Below are 19,863 nucleotides of genomic sequence, written 5' to 3'. Positions count from 1 at the left end.
GCTCTGGAAAGGTAGGAAGCAGGCATTTAAAGGGACAGCACCGTGTTTTGCTCTTGTATACTTATAGTCTGCGTTTGGTGTTCCGTGCAGGGCAAAGGTTTAGTTATTGTTATATCTGTCGCACTATACACACTGTAGGTTGAGGGCTATGTCGTTTTAGTATGTGTAGTTGCGTGACATAGGTTTAGGCCCTGCACGGTTGTGTTGTGTATCTCCTTACAGGGACCTGTAGGTGAGTGAGCGGACGAAGAGCACAAGTGGACACGGTAAGAAATATCTGTGTATACTGTCTCTCCCTGTTTGTTTGTCACTACCTATCCTTCCTTCCTTCTGGGCGGACGGTGAACCTTGCAACCCGGTGCAAGGATGGATCTTCACCTGGTGCGTGAGTACCGATAGGTGAAAATTCGGGATCTGAGGCCATAAGTGCCAATGATGATCTTCACTTAAAACCTGAATTTATCCCCCGGTTCGGTAGGGCGCGTCGGTCGATGTGAGGAAGGACGTTACTCACCTCGTCTCCTTCCCCCTAGGTCATCGTGTCCGTGTTCTATTTGGAGGTTCCAGGACCGTCTGTTCAACACACGGCCTGAAGGTGAGAGGGTGTGACGCAAGGTAAGGAACAGACGTACACCTGCACGGCAGCAGGCACTGCACCGCACGACCTCCCACATTTGGCGTAGTCGGCAGGATCACGGACACGATGTGGACCACTGGCAAGAGGACCCCCCTACGGACAGCTCCGGAGTGGAACCATCCCCAGATGTTTGAGGACAAGAGTGACTGGATTACGGTGTCGGGAGAAGACATCATGAAGATGGTGCAGCGGTCAGTACAGCGCGGCAAGGTAGAACACCAGGAGAAGGGGCGCAAGAAATCCGCTGTGACCCCCTGCAAGATGTGTCAGCGGCAGGGACATTATACCAGCGAATGTCCCTGGCATGAGTTTAGGGCGACAGAAGAGGAAGAAATGTCCCCATTGGAGAACACACAGATTCAAGCGGTTCAAAGATGTGGTCAGAAGAACCCGGTGAAGAGGAGACTCTGGTGTATGCTCTGCGGGCATGAGCATAATAGCTGTCCACGTGATGAAGAGTGGCACCAGGAGGACGAGGAATTTTGGTGTGAAGGATGTGGAGATCCAGAACATGAGCTCCCGGATTGTCCCTGGACGGAAACACTGAAGAAAGCAGAAATATCTTCTGTGTTGTGGCAGGTGGAGCAACACCAAGAACTCCGGCACAAGATGACTAAGGAGTCAGTGTGTGAGCTCTGTAAGGAGAAGGGACATGAGCTTCAAGATTGTTCGTGGGACGAAGACCGGATGATGTTGGATGGTCGAGCCCAGAAGTGGATGGAAGAAGCCAGGGAAGTGGAGCAGAAGAGCCCGCTGGAAGTACATTCGCAGGTGCCCATTTTTCCTGAGCAGGAGCCGAAGGGTAGAGGCCCCTTTGTGATGAAGGTGGCAGCAGCACCCCCGTGCTGGAAGTGTCGATGGCAGGGACACTTGGTCCATGAGTGTCCCTGGGAAGATGCAGTGGCACTGTTATGCCCCGAAGAGGCCCCAGTGAAGAAGAATCCTTGCCCGCAGAGGACGGATGTGGATGACTGGGAGGTGAAGATGCCGTGCTATAAGGAAGAGCGCGACGACCGAGCAGCAAAGAAGTCCAGGATCTCCCCATGCTGGAAGGCTCCGCGACCTGGATACCCGAGATGTCAGCGGAAGAGATGGAGTACGCTGAAGAAGGAAACTGTCGCCTGCTGCAGGAGTCTGTGGAGAAGAGTCCAGATTCATGGAAAATGTCGGCAGAGACTCGGGAAGAAGAGGATGCCCCGGAGGAAGCGACTATTGGGTGGTGGTTAGTGCCACACCCTGAATGCAGTGAAGATTCCCCAGACAAGTTGGAAGAAGAGTGGGTGGCTGCGGCACCCTTAGAAGGAAATTCCCCATGGTGGCCCATCGTGAGTGGCACTTCCGAGTTGCCACTCCCACAGAGGATCCGCAGACTGAAGTCAGGAGGTATGAAGATGGAGAGCCCGGAGCCAGTGGAGAAGGAATGTGGGGTCATAGTCAGTCCCGGCTGGGACCTTGAACAGATCCTCGCTGGAGGGACCATAGAATACCTTGACCCGTGGACGATGGAGATGGAAGAAGACTTTGTAGGGACTACAAAGGAAAAAGGGGGGGAAATGTGGAAGGCTGTGCTGGGATCAAGTGTTTGATCCCAGCATCAGCAGAGTTGCAGGGGGAGGCAGAGGGGATGTGTCCTCTGAAGGAAACCCATCCGTTGCCGGCGCTGGGACAGTGATGTCCCTAGCGTCGGTGCAGACGCCGCGGGCATCTGGTGAAGGGACCGCCTTGTCCCTTTCATCAGTGCCGGTGGTACTGTGGCGCCGGGAGACGCTTGGCTCCGGGCGCAAGCTCAGCGGAGCTTGGCGTCCGGCAGCCTAGAAGCGGCGGGTAGCCGGCGCTGGGACAGAGTACCTGCTCCCAGCACCGGTCAAGCGTTGGGCGCAGCGCTCCGTGCGGCGGGTGTTTGGCGCTGGCCGTGAGCCAAACCTGGCTCACAGGCCAGCAGCCAATAGGAGGCGGACGCGATGAGCCAATCGCGCTCGCCGCGTCATAGCCCCGCCCACTCGCGCCGTCTTTTATTAGACGGCGCCGAGCGGGAAGAGTTAGTTCGGCGGCGGAGATGGAGGAGAGAAGACCTCCCGAAGAGCAGAAGATCGGCGTGTCAACAGGGGCGGCAGCCGCGGAAGAGGCCAGAAGACGCCGCTGTCAAGAGAGAAGACAGGCGGCGCCGGCTGGAAGAAGAAAGGAAGAGGCGGCGCTGCTGGCCAGGACGGGCCAGCGGCCGAAGAATGCGGCTGAGGAACGGAGAGGACTGCGGGGGTGGGAAGTAAAGAGCTACACGAAGTTCCCCCCCGCAGCCTCTTCCAACGTAGCAGGTAGGCCCTCTGTGAGGCCCACCATATACCCCCCTCCCTAGACCGCCAGGGTTGTCGGGTGCTAGGCCCGTGGAGCGTTGTTGGGCACTAGGCCCGTGGGTAATTAGTCGGGCACAAGGCCCGAGGCACAATAGCGGGCATTAGGCCCTGTTAAAAGGATCGGCCCTTAATCAGGTGTGAGTGGCCTGGGTACTAGGCCCAGGTCACTAGTCAATAAAGTAGGTGGGCAACTGCCCGAGCAACCCAGAATATAAAGTGGTCTGGGCATTAGGCCCAGGCCACTACCAGAGCCCACCGTTAGGCAGGCCCCTAGGCCTGAGCTGCAAAATAGAGAGGGGACTCTGGGCAGTAGGCCCAAGTCCCTTGAGTATGCTGCAGTAGGCAGCCATAAGCCCTGAGCCGCTGGTAAGACCCTGGGCGTTCGGCCCAGGGCCCTGAGCCAATTAGGTAGCCCCGCATAGATGATCAGAGGTGTGAGCAGTGGTGGAGAGCTGTACGGCTCCCACCAATAAGGTAGAGTTTCCCCAGTCACTGGGAAGAGGAGCTGGCCAGCTCTGGAAAGGTAGGAAGCAGGCATTTAAAGGGACAGCACCATCTTTTGCTCTTGTATACTTATAGTCTGTGGTTGGTGTTCCGTGCAGGGCAAAGGTTTGTTATATCTGTCGCACTACACACACTGTAGGTTGAGGGCTATGTCGTTTTAGTATGTGTAGCTGCATGACATAGGTTTAGGCCCTGCACGGCTGTGTTGTGTATCTCCTTACAGGGACCTGTAGGCGAGTGAGCGGACGAAGAGCAAGAGTGGACACGGTGAGAAATATCTGTGTACTGTCTCTCCCTGTTTGTTTGTCACTACCTATCCTTCCTTCCTTCTGGGCGGACGGTGAACCTTGCAACCCGGTGCAAGGACGGATCTTCACCTGGTGCGTGAGTACCGATAGGTGAAAATTCGGGATCTGAGGCCATAAGTGCCAATGATGATCTTCACTTAAAACCTGAATTTATCCCTCGGTTCGGTAGGGCGCATCGGTCGACGTGAGGAAGGACGTTACTCACCTCGTCTCCTTCCCCCTAGGTCATCGTGTCCGTGTTCTATTTAGAAGTTCCAGGACCGTCTGTTCAACACATGGCCTGAAGGTGAGAGGGTGCGACGCAAGGTAAGGAACAGACGTACACCTGCACCGCACCACCTCCCACACCTAGACAGATTTCCACAGACGCAAGGAGCTGCATGTGGGTGTCTCAGTTTTAAAGAAATCGGTTTGCGGCATTAGCATAAGACACAGTTGCTTGTGGTGTCTGTGTCCGACTCAGGATCAGGACCTTAAAGTGCAAAACGCACACAGACAGAAAATACATGCAACATTTATAAACAATGGTAAAGCAGCAAATATAATATAAACTACAATAAAAAGTCTTGAGGCCAGTCACACTGTTCTATCTGTAATCTAGACCATAAAGATGTAAAACCTTCAGAATGACGTACTGTGCTCTAGGTCGTCTTTCTCAGACCATTTCATTTCTGATATTTGCAATTATTATTATTTTTTAATGGTCCTCTGACGCTGCATATTATATACTGATATTTTCAATAAACAAACCAAACACCAATGTGTTAGTCACAGATGGGAATATTTCTTCTCATGGGTCCGATTTTAATCACAGCATGACTCAATTTCACAGCCCAAATTACCAAATTAGGTGTAACACATAAGTGACTTGCTTTAGCGTGCGCAAATCTGTCACTAGAGGAACAGGGAGCCATCATAGGAACCATGTGTAAAAAGGAGCTATGACTCAGGTTAAAAACATATCACTGTAGGTATAATTGATAGGAGGCCGCAAGTACAAGTTACGTGTAAATCAATGTTTGTTTTTTGCGCTATTGGGATTGCAGCGCGGAACTGTACGTCACCAGCAACATGTATTAAACCCCTGGAATTAAGTATAAATAATTATATTATTTGCAAAGGAAAATAGGCTATATACTAGCTCTCAGTGACAGTCAGGCTTAGCAAATAATTCAAATAAATGTGAAATAATGAAAAAAAATAAATACATACTCAATAGACAAATGGCAGCCTCCTGGCACACACATGTTCATCTTAGAAAAATCTGTGGAAATACACAAAATAGAGAACACCAGGATTTATAGGAGCCAGCACAAATCTGGTGAGATAGCCATTAGATTTACAGTGGCAACCTGTTTAAAGGGGTTGGGTATGCAATCCCAGCGCTAAAAATGCCAGCAGTGTAATCCCAATGGCGAAAATCAAGACGCATGATGAAGGTAATTGTCTACTCTAACCATAACCCACCCCTCTCAAAGCCTAACCCTAACAGCCCACCATTGCAGCATAACCCTAACCTTCCTCTCTCGCAACATAACCCTAACAGCCCCCCACCGCACCATAACCCTAACCCTCCTCTCCCACAGCATAACCCTAACAGCCCACCACCATAACATAACCCTAACAACCACCCACCACAGCATAACCCTAACCCTCCTCTCCCGCAGCATAACCATAACAGCCCCCACCGCAGCATAACCCTAACCCTCCTCTCCCGCAGCATAACCCTGACAGCCCCCCACCGCAGCATAACCCTAACCCTCCTCTCCCGCAGCATAACCCTGACAGCCCCCCACTGCAGCATAACCCTAACCCTCCCCCTAGTGCCTAACCCCTAAATCTAGCCCTAACCCTAATAGTCACCGGCGGGATCGCAACCGTTGGGAACACAACTGTTGGGATTCCGGGATCTCAACCGTTGGGATTCCGGAGCCGGGTATCTGACTGCTATCAGGATTCCGGCATCGGGATTCTGTCCGTCACCATTGTGTGCATTGGGATGGTGACTACATCCTGTCTAAAGGCAATAGCAGGTTGAGTATTTCGTCAGAATTGTGATGGCTCCCTGAAATTGCAGACTATTACATTTAGCCTATGAGGCACCACAAATAGAACATTGCTCGCAAGAAATGCGATAACAAAGTGCTCTAAGGATAGAGTTTTCTTCCAATGGGTTATGTCTTTCCATGGGTAATAGTGCCTCAAAAGTGAGATAAATACAGCAAAATTGTGCAGTACCGTATGTTCCGAACTCTGTATTTAGTGAATAAGGTACATTTTTGAATGTACCTCATACCAGCATTATTTAGCCTTAATAGGATATTCTTTGTTCATTCTTCAAGAAGCTCTGGGGTTTAGGGTGTCAGCTCCGGGCTTATGATGACTTGTCTGATCTGTTGACACCCAGTGGGCACTTTCCGGCCTCTTGCATGCGCTGTAGGGGGTATGGCCTCGTACCCGCGAGGCCATATGACTCACATGCTGTTTTGGGAGGCATGATTGAGTGTCACACACCCAGTCTTCATTACCCTGGGTCATTGCCCAGCTCTCCGAGAGCAGCTGGGCAGCCCCCAGCCCCTCCAGACACAGAGACTGGAATATAGTCCAATTATTCAGTAGTGTAGGCCTCCGAAACAGTCTCTTGACTCAACACACTTGGACGTCTGTCAGTATCACACAATGCTTGATGTCTTTGTGTTTTTGACTCTTGTTTCTTCTAAAAGTCTTTTTTCCTATAGTAGACTTCCAGAAGAAAGCCAATCCCAAGTTGCTTGCTATAGTAATGTTCTTTTATGTGACTAACCTCGCCTTTTTTACAGGTTGCTATGAAGAAGCTTCCGTTGAAAATGTTTGTGAAATAGAGAAGCTTGTAGCAATTGGGGGTGTTAGAAATAGAGTTCGCTACAATGCAGTCTCCAACAAAATGGCTCCTCTGGGTAAACTTCATTTCCTGATCAAGATGGCCACTAATAGGATATCTGCGCACACGGAGACCATCTTGCCACTGTGTGAGAGTGACATGGTGGAGAACGGCTGTCCTCATCTTAGCACCACCTCATGGCTTAATGCCGCAACTCCCTGCTTTATAGCGAGGGGCCAAAATTATACAAGTCTCATAGAATCGCATCATATTGGGGCTCCAATCATGGGGGGTGGGCCTGCCATAGACGCAGAGACAAAGCTGTCTCTGTCTCAGAAAGAAAATATTTGGTGTGTCAGGGTGGGTTTCTGGGTACTCAGAAAACCCCTACATGTGCCACTGCAGTGATAGGTGTCCCCAGGGAATCGGTATGTAATACCGCTGGACCTAAGCCCGGCAGATGAAATCCCGTCGAAGGAAGGCCGGCAGATGAAGATCCCCCCTAACCCTCCCTTAATTGTGCCTAACCCTAACCTCCCCCCTAGTGTCTAACCCTAACGTCCCCCCAGGGGTGCCTAAATCTAACCACCCCTCCCCGCACCGTAAACCTAACCATCCCGGGGGGTGCCTAACCCTATCCTCCCCCCAGTGGTGCCTAATCCTAACCCCCCCCCTTTCCCTAGCCTAATCCTAACCACCTGGCGAGGTGCCTAACCCTACGTCCTCCCGGGAGTCTCTAAAACTAACCCTCCCCCCCGCGGCTAACAGCTTCCAACGCCCTGCTTAGCTACGTACGGTATGCCGGGCGTCAGGATTTCGGCGTGGGACTAATGATAGGAGTCGATATCTAGACTCCTATCTTTAGTCTCATGCCGGGCTTTCATTGTTGTGATTTAGGCGGTCGGCATTTCGACTGCCGGCATCCTGACTACATCCCGTCCCCGGTAAGATGCTTGTACACAAATGCCTGGATTTGCAAAGCGGCCGGTGACGCTAGTGCAATGCTGAATGCAGGTTCCCGATTATCGGGAATCTGCGTGTGTGTAGGACCCGTTCTGCACATGTTCAGAACGAGTCCTGGGTGATTGCATGCAGCCTCTGCTACACCTGTGCCTGATTGACAGGCAAAGGCCTTTTCGGGAAGGTGCAGTGGCAGGACGGCTGGCCTTCCTGGAAAAGAGGGCGTGTCAGTCCCATTTTCCGGGAGTGGCAAGGCCAGGATCTGTGTCCACAGATGCAGTTTGCAGGCCTCGCCAGCCGGCCAACCTGTGTTAGCTGAGGCTTACTCAGCGGGCTGGCGCCGTCCCCCATCGTGACCGCTGGGATTGCAAATGCAACAGAGGGTGTCAGACATATACTGCATTTGTATATTCGCAAGGACAGAATTGCAAAGCTGTTTGTGTGCGGCTTTTTTCGATTCAGCCCCTTTGTTCCAAGTTACAAGTTGTATTCGGTTCCATTACACTTCATACTATACAATATTATCTATGATCTCCCCACATGCAGGTGATCACTGCTGTATGACTTCAGCGGCTGCATAGAAAATCTCTGTCTGAGAACCTCATGCTGTGTTTTTCATGATTCGTTTTTTCAATCTACAGTCAGGATTGTGTATTCGTATTGTAATCCATCCCCCCTGTCACACACATCTCATTCTCATACAGGTAATATTTATTCCGGTGCTAAACCGCAGAACAAAGCTTTATCTTCAATATTATAGATATTATGTTATGAAACCTATTGGCCACAATGTTGTGTAGCGTGTAAATCCCTTTAAATCTGGAGGTAGATGGAGGTAGAGTTTTGAAAGGCAATTTCTGAATTTTCCTTCAGTCCAAGACATTTCTTCTCATTCTCTGTCCTACAAAATTATGTATGTATATATATATGTAGAAAAAAAGGTAATGGAGACCGGCACTCACTGTTACCAATGACAACGACCGGGGTGCTCAGGCCAGAAGACAGCAGGCAGAGGCAGGCTGAATGCATATAGATCCATTGAACGGCAGCACTCCACGGATTTTTAAATGAAGAAGAGAGTCACTCCGGGCTCACAATGAAGTCAAGCAACGTTTCAGATTTATTTCAAATCTTTCGTCAAGCTAAACATAACAAGCAGGTCTTACCTTATATACTTTAAGCACCCAAGTGAACACAGCGCCGGGCGGGCATCCTTCCCTCTCCGTCGGCGTGCGGCGTGACATCACATGCCACGCGTCCAACGTCAGGTCAGGTGGGCAGCTGTTACCAATGAAAAGTGAAGCCCATCACCACAGGTAACCATGTAAACCACAATAAAAACATAAACAAAAACTAAAGCGCTAGAAATTTGTCATACATAGTATCCATGGATGTCACCATGAATATCACAATACAATCGATATTGACTGGCGATAGTTATGAGCCAGATTGTACAACATTCAATAATCATGGATGGCACAAATATATGAGCATAAACAAAAAGTCTAGATAGCAAAAAAATCAGTTTAAATAAAACACGACAAATTTAATTGTTCATTGAGACCGGCAGGAGCCACAAAGATTCCAGTCTCAAAAGGTTCTTTGCTCGATCACCACCCCTCACCGATGGTAATACCTGATCTATTAATTTATATCTCAGGGTAGATAAGCCATGTTTGGCCGCCACAAAGTGTTTGGCGACCGGCTGATAACTTTCTCTACCTTCCAAGGCTAATCTGATGGATGACCTGTGTTGTCCCACTCGTTCCCTAAACGTACATGTGGTTTTGCCCACATAGGCTAATCCACATGGGCACTTAATAAGGTAGATAACATATCTACTCATACAGGATAGAACATGATGAATAGCTATTTTTGTTCCCAAGTGGTGATGTGTAAAAAAAGCACCTACTTCCAAAAAACGACATGTAGTGCAACCTGTACACCGATATGAACCCGGTTTTTTGGTCATAAAATGGGATGATTGGCTAGGTTTACTAGTTACATCGTTTTTCACTAGCCAGTCTTTCATATTTCTGCCTCTTTTGAAGCAGGTAAGTATGTGTGTATCTTGTAACGAGGGAATGCGTTTATCAGATTGCACTAACAGCCAGAATCTTTTGGAAGTTTGATTTACGACTTTATTTGTGTTAGAAAAATGTGTGATAAGTGGAAATATTTTTTTTGAAGAAGATTTTCTTTGTTTTAATAAACATTAATTTCTAGTCATAGTTAAAGCTTTTTGTCTTGCCAATTCCAAATCTCTGACTGGATAGCCTCTAGCCAGAAATTTATTAAACATCAACTCCATCTGAATCACTACATCTTCTTCCCTACTAGTAATACGTCTAATCCTCAAAAATTGCGAGAAAGGAAGACCTTTCTTAAGTGCAGGTGGGTGACAACTTGAAGCATGCAGCAGAGTATTTCTATCAGACATTTTTGTCTATAAATCAGTTATAAGCCCTTCTTCGGTTTTGTAGATCTTTACATCTAAATAGTTTACAGTTGTGAAATCACAAGTAAAAGTAAATTTAATTGTATCATCCATCAGATTTAGTTCATCCATAACTTCTTGAAACTCATCTGTTGTACCCGCCATAAGACGAAAATATCGTCTATGTAACGGGTAAAAAAAAAGTATCCTGGATGCAAATCTGGAATTGGTCAAAAACAGTTGTTTCTCGACCTGGAACATATAAATATTTGCAAAGGCGGGGGCCACGTTTGAACCCATGGCACATCCCCGCCTCTGCAAATAAAAACCGCCATCAAAATAGAAAAAATTACATGTCAGAGTTTTCTCCAACAAAGACAGAATTTTTTTTAATTCTGGTCAGGTGTATAAAGGATTATCAGTCAAAAATGTACGAACAGCCTACAGACCTCTATCATGTGGTATCTTAGTATACAAATTAATGACATCTATGCAACATAACACATAATTGTCAGGTAGATTTTTTAAATTCTGTAATTTGAAAAGAAAATCAGTTGTATCTTTTAAAAAAGTTTCCTGTACTTGAACAATAGGCTGAAGATAAAAATCTAGATACTTTGCAATTGGAGAAAAGATTGAAGACCTAGCCGAGATTATGGGACGGCCTGGCGGGTTGTCCAAATTTTTATGAATCTTCGGTAAGGAATATAACAAAGGAACAAGGGGAAAATCCACTATCAATGCTTGTTTAGTTGAATGATCAATAATACCATCATTATAAGCTTTTACTAATATCATATCAATTTCCTGTTTGAATTTGCCCGTAGGGTCTGTGGACAATTGCTCATAAATTGCAGTATCACTAAGTTGGTTGTGTAGTTCCCGTTTATATTTGTCCTTATCTTGAAGGACAATAGCTCCTCCTTTGTCAGCTGAGCGAATTACTAGCGAGTCTTGTTCACTTAAGTTTTTCAATGCTCTATATTCCTCCTTTGTTAGATTCGACCGGGGCCACTTTGATGTTTTAGCCACCTTAGTAACCTCATGGTCCAAAATTCTGGTGTAGTTTCTTATAGATATATTCGATGAAAGGGGATCAAAAGATGATGGAGATTTGACAGGATGAGGAGTGGATTATTGTCAAAATATTCTTTTAATCTGAGATTTCTGTTGTGTCTCCATATGTCTTTCTTCCATTCAAATTCATTGAACTTGTTGGACGGGACAAAAGATAGTCCTTTATTGAGTAAAGTGGATTCTGCCTTAGTTAGTATATGGGAAGACAAGTTAATTACTAAGTCTTGCGTCTGTTGATCCTTTTTACTCTGCCTCTGCCTCTGGCCACCTCGTCGTGTTCTCGTTCTCTTCCTTTTGCGCCATATGCGCGGGTAACCACCCCTAAAGGGGGCTTATACGAAGAAGGCCCAGGGGTACAGTCACTGTCACTAGCCGTTTGGCTATAATTGGTAGATGAATCATCCATTAGTTGTCGAGGTATTCTCTCTCGTCTGTGTCTCACATTTCTAGGTCTGTTTAAAGGCTGTTTACCCGTTGCCCAAGCATAAACCATCTGATCTTGGTAATCCCTGTTGATGATGGATAGTTTATTCTTTTTAAAGCTTATCAATTCCTTCCTGTATAATTCAATGTTGGTATTCAATTTATCCAACCAAGGGATGGACGTGTCTTTAGACAAAATGTTTTTAGAAGAGGCTTCCATTTCACTGATCTTTTTTCTGATCTCATTCAATTCACGTGTTGATTCTTCCACTACTAATAAAATTAGATCAAAGGAGCATTTATTGAGTATTGCTACCCAACGACGGCAAAAGTCAACGTTAGTTCTCCCTATAGTGGGGACGTTTTTGATTCGGAAGCCTCTGGGGATTTTTCTATCTCTGTGATAGTCAGATAACGTTATGCCATGGAAAAAAAACACATGTACGTTTAGGGAACGAGCGGCACAACACAGGTCATCCATCAGATTAGCCTTGGAAGGTAGAGAAAGTGATCAGCCGGTCGCCAAACACTTTGTGGTGGCCAAACATGGCTTATCTACCCTGAGATATAAATTAATAGATCAGGTATTACCATCGGTGAGGGGTAGTGATCGAGCAAAGAACCTTTTGAGACTGGAATCTTTGTGGATACACCGATTTAATACGGTGGCTCCTGCCGGTCTCAATGAACAATTAAATTTGTCGTGTTTTATTTAAACTGATTTTTTTGCTATCTAGACTTTTTGTGTATGCTCATATATTTGTGCCATCCATGATTATTGAATGTTGTACAATCTGGCTCATAACTATCGCCAGTCAATATCGATTGTATTGTGATATTCATGGTGACATCCATGGATACTATGTATGACAAATTTCTAGCGCTTTAGTTTTTGTTTATGTTTTTATTGTGGTTTCCATGGTTACCTGTGGTGATGGGCTTCACTTTTCATTGGTAACAGCTGCCCACCTGACATGACGTTGGACGCATGGCGTGTGATGTCACACCGCACGCCGACGGAGAGGGAAGGATGCCCGCCCGGTGCTGTGTTCACTTGGGTGCTTAAAGTATATAAGGTAAGACCTGCTTGTTATGTTTAGCTTGACGAAAGATTTGAAATAAATCTGAAACGTTGCTTGACTTCATTGTGAGCCCGGAGTGACTCTCTTCTTCATTTAAATATCCGTGGAGTGCTGCCGTTCAATGGATCTATATATATATATATATATATATTGTGATGTCTTGGGGTTAATTAGCTCGGCAGAGGGTGAGTGGGTGCAGTGTTTAGGTGCTTAATGTGGGACCACACACAGCTTTCAGGTGAAATAAACGAGGTGATGCTTTACTTCCAGTATATGAAATCAGGAAACAGAAAATAACAAACACACCTAGCCCTAGTTTAGGGTACTAGCTCACTTCTTCAACCCTCTCTATAAGGGAGCAGCTAATCTGCCAACACAGTCTCTGAGATTGTGGTCCTTCCTGCCACATGCAGGACTGGACCTGTCCTCCTGGCCTGGTATAGCTTCCTCAGCTTTATAAACACTGGACTTCATTCAGAGGCGGTCGTCAGTTGCAAGTGGTCGCTCTGAATCAGGGCAGCCGCTTGCATCCTGAACGACCACCTCCTTCTCGATCGCTAAGCTGTGGGTTAACACCCACAGCTCTAGCGACCGACATGGGTGATGGTCACGATGGTCAAGGTGTCTTAAGGCGAGCTCAGGGAGGACAGAAACCTCCCATGGAGCAGAAGGGCAAAGACCATCGCGACCATCGGGGCTTACGACCAGACCCTAAGGTTGGGTCTGGGCACTCGTAAACCCCAGGGAGCTTCCTGCTCTGATCGAGCAGGAAGCTCCCCACTGACATCAGCAATGATGTCAATGGTGCCACCCCCAAACGGCAATCGTTCCGGCGGGAAAGCCTCCGTTTGGGCAGGCACGCCCCTGCCCGCCTCTCAAACAGGGCAAGCTGTCACTCAACATCGACAGCTCGCCCCGTCTGCTGTGAGACCCCTAGCGATGGGGCAACATCGAGTCGGTTGCGAGCACTCAGTGCTTGTGACCGACTCTGAATGACCCCCACAGTCTCTGTGCCTTCCCTGTATCCTCCAGGTATACAGAGGCCCTGGCTTCCCCAGCCTGCTGCTTCACTGCTTTATTGTCACAGTCTGAGAGTTCGTGGTCTCCCCTTGCCTCCTGCAAGGTTCAGACACAGGCCTCCTGGCCTCCCAATGGCTCGCTCTGCTTCACTGGGCTCTCTGACTGGTCTGCCTCATCAGCCCACACCTGAGCTCTCTCCACAAGGCAGCCCTTACACAAATTCCCAGAATCCTTTTCTTCTCTGTGTGGGTGGATCTCTCCTGCCCCACACAGAATCTGCTGCTCACCAGTGCCATCTCTGATGATACTGCCACTATGTGTATATATATATATATTGCAAAAAATTGGTTTGATCATGGATGTAGCCTCAACCAATGTCATTTTAGACTTTGCTCCCCCTCATTTTAACAATATGCCACTGCCTGTGACTACCTTGCAATGCCAGCCAACTGTTTTTTCATATCAGTGTTATGACAGAGGATCATCTTGGTGGCAGGTCCCGGCTGTATTAGGTGCCTGGGACACTGCATCATGCCTTAATTCCAGTTCCGGCTCCTGCAGGTAGCTGGAACTCTGTGTCTGTGTGCAGCTTACTGCACCTACGTTAACCTTGTTACGACTTTTACTTCCTCTAGATAGTTAAGTTTGATCATCTTCTAGGTGTTTTGTGTTTAGAGCTCAGCTGCATACTATCCTGTCATTAGGGAGGACTTCTGCAGGGATTGCGCTGATTGGTTCCTGCTTCTGATAAATTACAGCCAGCCCTACACTTCCTGCCGGTGATATCGTCTGACTCTGGAGTGTATGTCTATCCTGTGCTCGGAAGACAGATTTCTAGCCGGTCTTACCTCTGTCACGGCCAGGGTATTTCAGCATAGTGCTAGGCGGGTGTTACCTGTGAGGTCGTTATGGCACGGGCTGTCTGGTGGCGGTGCTGGTGTATGGCGGGGGGCTGCGCGCGTTGTTGTGCGGGTCTGTTGTCACTCTGCGCTGGTAAGGCCTGGCGGCGTCTCCGTTCTGTTTGGCATGGGCGCCACCATTTTGCCTTCTGGCCATGTGATGCGGCTGGCCAATCCTGGTGAGTCACATGTTCCCTCCGGCCAGTAACAGCACGGCATGGGGTATTTAGGAAGGGTCAGTGCCTTCCTTCTCTGCCAGTGCAACGTGTATCTCAGCCTAGCTGAGAGGGAGTTCTCTGTGCTTATCCTGTTCCTGTGTAATTCGCTGTCTGCCAGTCTGCCTGTCAGCTACTAGCTTCCACTGGACTACCCTGCTTCCTCCATCACCCTTGCCCATACCTGAGTGCCTGAGCCTGCTGACATCCTGCTCATTGCCTTAGTTCACTACCTGTATACCTGGCTATTATTTTCCTGCATCACTACCTGCATACCTGGTTGATTATTCCAGTCTCACTATCTGCACACCTGGACAGTTGTAATTGTTTCTACTTGGACATTAACCCATTACTCCCACCAGAGAACTCTAGTGCACGTTTATATATATATATCTGGACTTTTATTTACTGCCATATTTTATGTCTGCTCAAGCACATATTAAAAAACCTAGTTTTTTATTCAAACCCACTTCTGTGATCGCTCCAGCTACCACCCTGGGTCCACAAACAACCCAGAACATAACAACCTCATTCTGCAGTTCCAGTGTGCTGAGAATTCCTGCTGTGTCCTGAACCTGTTAGTATTTGCCTGCGAGTCATCTGCTGTGGTTCCATCGGCTCATGTCGTCACTGTTTGGACAGCCACAGCCTACCTTTCTGCTGTCCATGGCATTTTTATACCACAGCCCTGTCTAGCCGCTACAGTCTGTTTCAAGCTGATTCAAGTCTGCAGTGTTTTCTACCTCGCTGCACCTAGCCTGTGTTCCTGCCATGTCACAGTTTACATGTCTGTCATCTTGTTCCTGTCACACCTCAGCCCTCAATGCCGCACTTTGGCCCTCAAAGCCACTCCGTGTTGTTCCTGTCGCACCTCGGCCCTCAAGGTCGCTCTGTGTTGTTCCTGTTGCACCTCAGTCCTCAAGGCTGCACCTCAGCCCTCGAGGCCGCTCTATGTTGTTCCTGTCGCACTTCTGCCCTCAAGGCTGCTCCTGTGGTTTCTGTCGCACCTCGGCCCGCAAGGCTGCACCATGAACCTAGTCTATTACTTTGGCCAGTGGTCCTGCCTCATTATTGTGCATTACCTGTCTAGTCCTTGTCTGTTATATGTCTGTCTAGTCCATGTTTGTTATTGGCCTGTCCAGTCCCTATCCATTACCTTGTCTGTCTAGTCCTTGTCTGTTATCCTACAGCATCACAGTCCAGGTCTTTCCTGCTCTGCAGCTTATATTCAGTGTCTAGCCGCTCCATCCTAGCTGCACCATAGTCCCAAGACTTACCTGAGACCTTCATCATCTGCCACTACTAGTGAACATTGTCCTTCACAAGTATCCATCTGCCTGCACCCTCACTCCAGCTAGTTCCAGTAGTGGAAGGATTGCCACTCCTCTGTTCGGCCTTGTTTCTAGTCAGCAGTCCTACGGTCTCTCGTTGGTTGTGTAAGCCTCTACTGCTGGAAGCTTAAATCCAGGCAGCCACCTAAGTACCGGTGCGAGTAAAAATCACTAAGGGAACAACAGGTGGCTGTTATTGGTGGAAGATCCTCTCCTTGGCTCTAGAGGTCTTACACAACTGTGCGAGAACCGTAACATTTGGCCATTTATGATTGGTTGGCAGTAAAGAGGTCGGGAAGTGGCCTAACACTTTTCAGTGCGATGTTAAAGCCTCTGGGCGCTACAACTATCCTGCATTTAGTAATGTCTTATGCATGTACATTTAAGCAAAGGACAGCTGCGGAGACTTCAGGATTTGAAACCCGGGAGTCCCTCTGCGCATGCACGCTCCACGGGGAACCCTCTTGGGTAAAGCTCTGAAAATAAGCCTATAGGCCTCTATTAGGCAACGTCAACTGTAGATGGTGTTGCCTATCGAGTGAAAGCTAGGTGCATATGGAAAATGCGGTCAAACCTCTGAAAACTGCATTTTGGAGATTTTCCCGCATTTGTAGCATTGATGCATCCCTCCCTTAAAGTATAAGGCGAGACCTAGAGCTCAGATTTCAGGCATTTTAAATTAACCCTTAAAAGCCATCCTGCTTTAAAAAAAACAGTTTAGCTGGAGTCTGGTGGGTGGTGCTTCTAAGATGGCTGTGTTTTAATTCTCCTTTGTGCTGTTCATCCATCTCCCCTCTTGTGGCAGGGGGATAGCCAAAGAGTGGGCAAGTATGCTGTACCCCCCTTCCCCCATTTATTTTTTTACATTTTTTTCTTGCTGAGCTGCCTTACTTTGCAGGGTTGGACAGGAACCCATGGAACTCTCTGACCTCACTGTACCTCATTCTGCAGTGGCGCCCTCTGCAGCTATCTTGTGGTAGGACAGTGGCTTTCTCCATTCTATGCTACCAGGACAACACTAGACGCCATAGACACTGTACCCTCCATTGGATATTACTGAGAGGACTTGTGTGGACTCTCCTTATCCTGGGTCTACACGTTGCCCTGCCAAATTTGTTTGCCTGAGGCAGACTACTGCTCCCTTTCCTGTGTTTATTTTAGTGCTGTTTGATTTAGCACAGACCCAGTCCATACATGACCAGATTAAACAATAAACAATCAAGACACATTCCTAGAGCCCGGTGGGTTTGGTGAGTCCTGCTGCAGAACTGCCCTGACCTTACTCAGAAATTGTTACCAGCCACGCACGCTATCAGTGCTACGGCTGCTTATGGCCACGCAGTGGATAATTTATGCACGCCCCTGCGACGGCGTCGAAATGCACTGGCATGCCTGCATTCGCCCAACCACCCCCCGTCACAACCCACAAACAGCACTTGCTGTCAATCACTCTGCTCTGGGTCCGCGTAGCTTCTGCAATCGCAATTCTGTTTGCAATTGCTAGTTTGCGCATGTACACTGCGATGCATACGTATCAGGCCCTAAATTGGTTCCTCCCTTAGTTCGGCAATATTCCTGGGATGGTGATTAGCTATTGTAAATAATAGTAGCTGATGTAGACTTTTAATTGTGTTAAATACTAGGATGAAGCTCCTCCTAGGGGATTATGCCGTCTCTTGATTAAATAGCTTCAACTGTTGCCAGTTGTTTGCTACTGAAAGCTACAATTTGCCTTTAAATAACCAGTCTGGAGAGAGGGCCATACAGTATGTGGCCGAATATAGCTGTAAGAAATTATGCACGTGCACTAATGCTGGGTACACACTGGCCGATATATGTCGGCCAATCAATCAAACAGCCGATACATCGCAGACACGTCGACGGGTGTGTACCATCAATATGTCTGTGAACTACGTTGTTCACAGACATATCTAATTGGCTATGTAGCACAGCCGATGGCCGATATATCTACAGATATATCGGCCAACTGTGCTGTGTGTATGGGCGCCCGTACACTTGCTGCTGCAGAGGCTGCCGGTGATTGACAGCTGAACTGGGCAGGCACATGTGCCTGTCCAGTTGTGACGTCATTACGACTCTTCACGCCAACGATTGGTAAGTGTGTATGCACTTACTAATCATCAGATAGGATGGCAGATTGGATAAGTGGCAGGGTATCAACCACATATCAAATCCGCAACTAGAGGGGGGCTTAAGGGGCCACGGGACTTGAGGGGGTGTCGAGGAGACATTTTATAAAGGGCCGGACAGGCTGCTGAAGGGGGCCCAGGAGTAGATACGGCTCCTGCCCAAAAACTCTTCTCTAGGCCTGTGTCACTCAGCATAGTCGGCGCTCTCTCCACAATTGTGCGGCTGGCCTGCTTGCTGACACCATTCTGTTCTGACATGTGTGCAATGGTTAACTGGTACTCTATGCCATATTTCTTCAAGAAGATAGCTACACTTTTGTTTTTCTATTCCCCCGCCATAGTCAGATGTCAGGATCTTCAGCTTCTGGCCCCTGTGAGTCTCCACCAAACTCTTGAAGTCTGCAATTTTGTTTATTACTTCACTGTGTCATTCTTGTGAAGTCATCGATAAACGTCAGGAAATAGCAATATTCATTTATCGATTCTACCTCTAATGGACCACATACTCTACATCTGTATGCACCAATGCTAACAGTGCCTCGGCTCTGGTTGCTAGCAATTGGTTTGCTTACCCTTTATATAGGTAGGGTATGGGAACCAGGCGGTCGGAATGCCGCCGGTCAGAATACTGACATCGGCATCCCAACAGTCAGAATCCCAACACTATTACGTAAGTATCCTACCACTAACACTTACCCCTAACCCTCCCCAGTGCCTGAACCTAACCTCCCTGTCCCTGCAACTTAAACCTAACCCTCCCTCCTTAGTGCCTAACCTTAACCCTCCCCCTAGTGCCTATCCCTAAACCTAACCCTCCCCCTAACTCCTTATACTTACCTTTGGGATACCAGCAGTCAGGATTCTGGAGCAGTGCCAGTATTTGACCGTAGGCATCCTGCATGCCGGGATGCTGACTACATCCCCTGTATATAGCTCTCCCACGATTGCCTCTCTGAAGTGTTCATTACTATTCCTTTCACCATCTCATCAAGAAGTTACTGGACATTATCCTACCTCAGGTGATCTAGTCGCCTATGCCACAGTTCCAGAGACTGGCTTACCTCACAGACCGCCATCAAATAACACTCCTCCATGTCTAGGATGTATAGTTGCTGGCACCAGGTTGTTGTAGCTATAACAGTCCCTCTTATGCACAACACACTTACCATCTATGAACCTCACCTTGAATCCTTTGTCTTTTAAGACACTGATGGCGATAAGTTTGGTCCCCAAATCTGGTACGAATAATACATCTTGGATGTCTGTGACAATGGTTTCACCTTTATTTCTCATAGATGGTGAGTGTGTTGTGCATAAGAGGGAATGATTGTCTTGACTTTTGTGGTTGTAAGGACTTTTGAACCCTCTGACTGATATAGGTTTACACATGTAGCTGAAATGCCTTGTGGTTCCTGAGTCCGTGTACCAGCAATCTTTCTTGTGACTGTCTTTGACATTTAAATCTGACTTGTTTCTTTTTTCACACTTCTCTTGCACACCACTTGAGTCTCTCAGTATGTATTCAGGTGCTTTATGTCCTACTTTGTGACATATGAAACCTTTTGAACTTAATGTCCTTTATAAGTAAAGCAGAGCTCTCAGCATTTGT

At 47.7% G+C, this 19,863-nt stretch overlaps 1 protein-coding gene across 1 annotated transcript; it reads left to right on the top strand.

Moving 5' to 3' along the window:
• Window positions 1–703: 703 nt before the first annotated feature.
• On the top strand, window positions 704–11,085 carry LOC148501223 (uncharacterized). Its single transcript, XM_088450790.1, has 3 exons — window positions 704–1,733; window positions 6,539–6,736; window positions 11,057–11,085. The coding sequence occupies exons 1-3, from the start codon at window positions 704–706 to the stop codon at window positions 11,083–11,085; spliced, it is 1,257 nt and encodes a 418-aa protein (XP_088306916.1).
• Window positions 11,086–19,863: the final 8,778 nt, after the last annotated feature.

Source organism: Taudactylus pleione, unplaced genomic scaffold (genome assembly GCF_031769625.1).
Source record: "Taudactylus pleione unplaced genomic scaffold, aTauple2 ptg000524l, whole genome shotgun sequence".
Classification (NCBI taxonomy): Eukaryota; Metazoa; Chordata; class Amphibia; order Anura; family Myobatrachidae; genus Taudactylus; species Taudactylus pleione.
The sequence above is the reverse complement of the archived record's forward strand: the minus strand, read 5'-3'. Positions and strand labels throughout refer to the sequence as shown.